This window comes from Cupressus sempervirens, chromosome 10 (genome assembly GCF_028749045.1).
Source record: "Cupressus sempervirens isolate cs-2001-9-10 chromosome 10, ASM2874904v1, whole genome shotgun sequence".
In the NCBI taxonomy this organism is placed as follows: Eukaryota; Viridiplantae; Streptophyta; class Pinopsida; order Cupressales; family Cupressaceae; genus Cupressus; species Cupressus sempervirens.
The window spans coordinates 720,289,222-720,296,605 of NC_143127.1; the positions used below are offsets into that span (position 1 = coordinate 720,289,222).

The 7,384-nt window shown below is 33.9% G+C and overlaps 1 protein-coding gene across 1 annotated transcript; it reads right to left on the minus strand.

Annotated features, from left to right (window-relative positions):
* Positions 1-6,213: 6,213 nt before the first annotated feature.
* Positions 6,214-6,831, minus strand: LOC149535849 (uncharacterized). The gene has a single exon (XM_089806181.1). The coding sequence runs from the start codon at positions 6,829-6,831 to the stop codon at positions 6,214-6,216; it is 618 nt and encodes a 205-aa protein (XP_089662307.1).
* Positions 6,832-7,384: the final 553 nt, after the last annotated feature.

Here is a 7,384-nt window from a genome sequence, read left to right on the forward strand (position 1 = left end):
ATGATCAATGAAGGAACATATACTTAAGCTTAGTTCCGATCTTCAAAGTAGAATATTAAGGAGCTTATAGTTGAAGCCAAGATGTGCTAGTGTCGATCGAGTGAACAATAGAAGTTGAGAAAATTTAGTGTCGATCTAGCACCAGTAAAGACATAGTATCAAAAATTTAGATTGAGCACTAGTAAAAGGACTGAGCAAAATCAATATAAGTTGAGCAAGAAAGTTAGTGATGACTGAGTTATCTAGTAATGATCGAGGCCGAGGAACACTATTTTGGACGAGTGTCAGCATTTGTTATTTTGTGAAGGAATTGAGATTCTTGGATGACATAATTGAATTCTTGAAATATGTAAAGCGTGTTGAAGATAAGGATTGATGATCTGGAACATTTAATGCAAGAGAAACCTTGTTTGAGCATTTCTAAGCATGGATTAAAAGAGAAGTTTTGAGAAGTTTCTAGAATGAGAAGGAGAAAATGAAAAGATGGAAGGATTTAATGAATTTGACCTAAACCTAAGATCAACTATGGTGTTTAAGTGACAAAAGATCAATCTACCTATTTAAGGAGGAATAAGGGATAAACTAGTAAGGTAGGAGAAGTTGTTGATTATGTTGATTGATGAACTTGAGAAAAATGTTGAACAATGAAGTGTTGAGGTCAAGAGTGATTGCTTGTAAGGTTGACAAGCAAATCAATGATTGAAATGATAATGCAGGTGAGTCAATAAATCTATTGTTGAATTGAGTTGTGATATGTATTTGCAAAGTGAGTTATATTTATTTAGATCAAATTTTTGTTACTTTCTAACCATTATATCAGTTGAAATCCTTTAATCAAGGTTGATCGAAAGGTCATTTGTAAATCATTTAATCAAGGTGACATTTTAATGGAATGTTCTTAAGTCCTCTAAGAAGGCCACTCCTAATAGGGTGATAAAATCCTTTAATAGGGTCACACCTAATAGTGTGTACTATATCCTTTAATAGGATTGGCTCCTAATAAGGATCACTTCAAAAGAGTAAAAAATTGGTGACATGTTACTGGTAATTTTTCCCAAATTGGATTTCCGCGTTAAATATCAATGTCTTACTTGTGTGGATATTATTTGAGATGTTTATTATTTAATATTTTACATTTTGCAACTTTTGTTATTATTAGGAAAATTGACTGCAAGTTTATGACTACTAATAAGTTTCTATAGAGAGCAAGTATTAAAGATTAGATTTGAGTTATTTGATAAGTTGAAAATTTTAATTCATACATCTGGACCCAAGGTTAACTTATTCATGCCCCCCCACCCTCTTAATTATTCTAAATCATTCTAAAAATGGTAACATCGATTCACAATGTTTGTAAATCCTTTAAAGAAGGCCTCTTTTTAGTCTAGATTAAGGAGTAATGAGGTCTAGATGAGCTTTATGTTAAAAACCTCTAACTAGGTCACACTAAAAATGTGCATGCAAAGCTTTTACAAGGTTGGTTCATAGCAGACGTCACTTCAGAAGAGTGAAATTATTTGGGTTGCCAGTCCTAGGTAGTTTTTCCCTTTACATGATTTCCACATTAAATCAAAGTGTTAAATGTGTGTATATTAATGTTGCAAGTTGATTTTCATAATATTTACTTAATACTGCAACTCAGTAACAACTAGGCAATAGTTAAGTAAAAGCTAATTTATATTTCTGATACTCAGTACTTACAAAAATAATGAGATAACAATTTGAAGTAAATCGACTAAAAGATTGAATTGTGAAGTTGAATGAGATCACTGAGTTATTGCTATTGATGTTTATAAAGTTGAATTGGTACTAAAGTGTTTGAAAGGCCTATAGGATAACTAGATATAATTGATTCACCCTTCCCCCCTAGTTATCTAACAAAAATGACTTTTTATATAATTGTATTCTTCACACAAAGAATATGATGAATGCGGTGCAATGTAATAGGTGTGTCAAGGGCCACTTGCCTATTCAAAATCTGAAGCTTGATGGGTTTCTTCGTACTTCCATATGCATTAAGTGAGGAACCTCAAGCTATAAATAAAGAGGAAGAAATCATAACAACCTCATACATTTGCAAATAGTTATTCCCATGATTGTCAGCTTTATGACAATGATGATCTCGAGGAGAGTGGCAAAAAGGTGGGGGGGGTGTGGGGGGGGGGGAACCTTTGATCAAAGGTGAAGACCACCTCTATTATGGAAAGGACAAAAATGAAAATAAAATGATATCTTTGTCTAATATGTCATCATAATGATTATAGAGAGAGACATCTAAACAAAATGACTAGTAATAAGTTAGGAAAAAGAGCCATTGAATGTTCTCTGATAATTAATCATATAGAATTTATTTATTATAAGTAATACTAGAACTTGGGCTTCATCAAGATAAAATATTAAAGGCTAGATGAATAAAAAGAGAACGATAGTAATATTAGAGGAGATTAAAAGATTATTAAGGAGTATCCCAACTAAGATTGAACCCCCTCTTACCTAACTAGGATAATATTTCGATTAGAAGGTTAAGTCTTTAGGAAGAATGATTATCCCATTCACTCCTTTATTAGCTAAGTTATCTTCTATGACATTTCCTTCCCTCTAAATATGATAAATAGTTATGTTTTTAAAGGACGTAGTGAAGCGTAAAAAATTTGTTGATAAAGTGCCAAGTTTCTAGTTTGGCATGAGTTGCTTTGTAATAACCCCAACCGGTTATAACTTCATGAAACACCAAATTCTTCTCTAATTTAGTTGTTTGAAATTTCATCAAATATTTTGTAAGCAAGCTCTAATACCATTGTAATAACCCCAACTAGTTATAACTTTTTCAAACACCAAATTTTCTATACTAAGTAGTTGTTTGACATTTTGTCAAACACTTTGCAAGCAAGCTCTGATACCACTATAATAACCTGTTTAATTCTGATTTTTATTTCCAAATTGCTAACCTTAGAATTTCGTCAAACACTTTGTACACTATATATGACAAACTTTAATTGATATGCTTACAAAACTCCAAACAACCAACAATAAATTTTTTTTTTTTTTTTTTTTGTAACATAAAGCATTGACTATAAATGAGAAAATATGCATCTACATCAATAAGACATTAGGGCAAAAAATTTTGATGTAAAACTCTGATATAAATTAGATTACAAATTATTTCTAAATTCTTACACATGCCTTGAAATATTAAAATCTATCCTCCATGCAATACAAATGAAATAGATAGGAACCTGGAAAACTACTCAAGGAAATATGGATTTTCATTGTAGCGAGTCCACGTAGTAGCAGTGACACTGTAGTGAATTACTGTAGTAGATCACTATAGTGATGACATTATATCAGCGTTATTGTAGCAACATTACTATAACGACCTTACTGTAGCAGTGATACTGTAGTGGCATTACTATAGCAATATCCAACTTATTCCTTCAATCTTAATCCATGAATGTGGCCCTAGGCCACACATTTGACATAATGAAAAGACTGGTTTGTCTTCTCCAACAACTATAGCCCCTTGAAGGATCTTTCACCTATATGATGTCCTCCCAATACCAAATTCATTGGGTATTTCACTAGCTCAAATGGAGGCACACATGAGAACTTCGTTCTCTATTGGAAAATGTTGAAACCCTTGGTTCCACACAACTCATCAAATGTAAATGACAATAATCGAATGATAATAAAAGAACCTCTCATGCACTTTTATTCTTTCCTTGTGGGAACTCACTCACTTTTCTCCCCAATGTGGGATAAAAGATATAGTTCCAAATTAATTTTTTTAAGTGACTTAATTTATAATATAATTAATTATATTATAACTTAATAATACAAGCTCAAAGAATATTTGTTGTGGCCAAATAAATATTAATATCTCGATTATTACTCATCATCTTCACATGTTGTCTGAATTAGGGATTGACATGACCAAGCTGCATATGACCATACCTCATTCCTAAAAATAGTAGAGTTCCATCTCGATGATTCAACACTTACTAAAAATAGTAAGTAGAGAAAATGATGTCTGAATTAAGCCAAACAAAGACCAAACTAAAGCTCATTGAATTGTGGAGAAGATAAGACCCTCCCAAACCAAGCCACTACCTCAAAAGACCATCTACCTACAATACTTAGCTTACAAGGATCAGAATAATAAGTTAATCTCTGAAACTTTGATGCTGTCAAAAAATGGGGACAATGTTTTCTCGAAGCATTAATTGTAATGAAAAAAACACCTTTAATCTCCAAGTTTTCTATAACTAGTTTAGAGAAAATTCATAAGCCCTCAGAGATAACTTTGAGTTCAGCCTCATTGTTAGAGGTCTACCCAGTGGGATTTTCTAAGCATGCAATTTCTATTCCCTCACTATTATGGATACAACACTCAATACCCATTATTCCTAGACTTCCCCTAGAGGCTTCATCAAAGTTATGTTTATGCCAACCTAATAAAGGAGGTTTCCAAACACATAGCTATCTTTTTGAATACTTTATTTTCATCCTTGACTGTAAAGGGTGAAATGTTCAACCCATACCATTTGTTTCTCCTTTCATAGGTTTTTCCATTTTGGCAATCCTTGTTAATTTACTATTTAAGGTCTCAATGATTAACACTTCTATTTTAGCAATAAGTTAATCCTAGTCCATTTTCAAGATTTTAAAAGCTCTCTTTTTTTCTTTTTTACCATAGTTCCCAGATTAGATTTGAAGGAGAAATTATCCATAACCCCTTAAATATGCTATTGGGTTTGAGAATGAGCCACATGTGGTTGAAATAAACCTAGGATGATGTTAGGCAATGCAAGTCTAATGCCTAGTCTATTTAATAACCAAAGCTAGCATCTATTTGAATAATCACATCCTAGAAGGATATGACCAAGATTCTCTTCCATTTTTTCACATAATGGACATCTACTAGGCCCCTCGTATCCCATCCTTCTAAATTTGTCAAAGGTTAAAATTTTATTTCGAAGAGCTTGCGTAGAAAATACACCAATTTTGGGGATACAAATGTTTTCCCAACATAGAAGTTGGGGAATGGTGACTAGGTCAATTTTTCTTCTTGCTTAAGTAGTAGTAGCCATCTTTAGAGTTATAATTTCTTGATTTGGAACCATCCCACACAAGCTCAACATCTCTTTGGGAAAAAGTGATATTCCTTTCTTCCAAAATTTTTAAAAGCATATTTAATTCATTAGATGAGATATCAAACATGGATAAAGATCTCCATTTCTAGCTATCCAGAGTGTCCACTTCTACAACTAGGTAGTCTTTAACATAGCTACCCAAATGGGCTTCCAAAATTGATCTTGTAACTTCAAAATTGGCTAATTCAACAATGGCTTTATAGCCTCCCCATGTATTGTCCAGAACTGAGTTTTACGCTCATCCCCAAGACTCCAGGTTATTTTATCTTGAATACAAAATTTATAATCTAGCATGAGATTCCATAACCTAGATCCTCTTGGAGGATTCCTAGTTTTGAAAACTCCCACAGGGTTCAGAGATCTATAATATTTATTATAAAGAATTCTTGCACATTTAAGATGGAGGTTTTCAGCACCTTGCACACTAAATTTTGCTCCTAGATCCATCCCTTGATCCTTAATGTTTCCTATGCCAAAATCCCCCTCTTCACAAGATCTACAAATTTAGAGACAATTTATGTTTATTCCCAAATCCTTGCCAAAAGAAATTTCTTAGTAATCTATTTAAGAGCTCCCTCTTTTGTATAGGGAGAATGCTGAAAGAAAGTTTTTTTAATTAAAAAAATTAAAAGTATATATTTTGACTATAATTTCTATTTAACATTATAACATAACCTTAAATAAAATTCAAAAATAAATTTATTATTACAATTATAATTTCTTAATTTCTCAATTAACAACAAATAATTTTATTTCAATATTTACAATAATATGAAATAAATTCCACATAAATTTGTGATGTATTGTTGTTCTAATCTCATAAAGAGTCTGCCAAAGTTTCAACAAATATTTTTGATAAAACCAGCAGAAGGTCCTGACCCATAGAAGTTTCAACAAATGTTGCAGGATGGCGAAGTCCAGAATTTCACATTATTCCATTGATAAGAAAACACAGTAAAACAATATACAAACATTGATAACTACCTATTTCATTGTTTGATGGCTATTTCAGTAAGAAAACAAAGTAAATGAACTGTACATTGATAACAAAACAACAATAACTTCATTGTTTGTGAAGTCCAGCCCTACGTTTTCTTTTCAAGCCAAAAAGCTTGAACCCATTTCCTTTCTCTACAATGGTTTCCAACCTCGGCTTCCAAGCCCGAGCTCTGCCTCTCACCATCTGCTGATAATCCTTCTGCAGCTGAGGAGTATTGCAAAGGCCCGAATGCCCCAAAGAGCCATCTTTACTACTACATTGAGCTTTCCTGTTTCCATTCTCCAAAAGCTTCTGAATAAACTCCGGCAAGATCTTGAGCTGTAATCTCCCATCTTCTCTCTTCTCTATCTCAAAAGTCTCTACAGACATAACACAACATCTGCTGTTAAGGGGAGCCAAAGAAGCCAACCAAGCAGCTGACAAAATGCTTCCCCCCATTTTCTCTGAAAGAAGAAAATAACTCTGCCCAGCTTCCAATTTCTCCCCTGAAGACAAAACAGGCACTTTTTGCCCAAAGTAGAAAGAATTGGCATGGCTTACAATTCTTTGTGGGTACCTCTTCATGAGCTGAGAGGCAGTTGTCCCGTTCTCCACCTCTAGATCCCCCACACTCCCATCTGAATGAATCACTGAGATCTTATGAACTGGCTTGCAGCATGTTCGTCGCAGGTAGTTCTTCATCTTGATGATAGATCATAAAATATGATATAAAAGTTGATCGCTGTTGTTTCTAGATTAGATTGTGTAAGAGTCGATCATCGCTGCTTCTGAACTAGACTTGCTAGGAGTCTAAATTAGCCTAAGAGGCTATCGTGGCCGTATCTGAACTATATTGTTCAAGAGTCGATTGCCATTGTTTCTGGATTAGACTGTGTAAGAACTGATCACTGCTGTTTCTGAATTAGATTGCGCACAACTTTGGTCTCCCTAATTTTTCAATTAGGCTGTCCAAGGGTTGATGGCTGTTGTTTCTGAATTAGACTGTGTAAGAGTCGATCTCTGCTGCTGTTGTTTCTGAATTAGACTGTGTAAGAGTCGATCTCCACCGCCGCCGTTTCTGAATTAGACTCTGTAAGAGTCGATCTCCACTGTTCTTTCTGAATTAGACTGTGTGAGAGTCGATCTCCGCCGCTGCTGTTTCTGAATTAGACTGTGTAAGAGTCGATCTCCGCTGTTCTTTCTGAATTAGACTGTGTGAGAGTCGATCTCCGCCACTGCTGTTTCTGAATTAGAC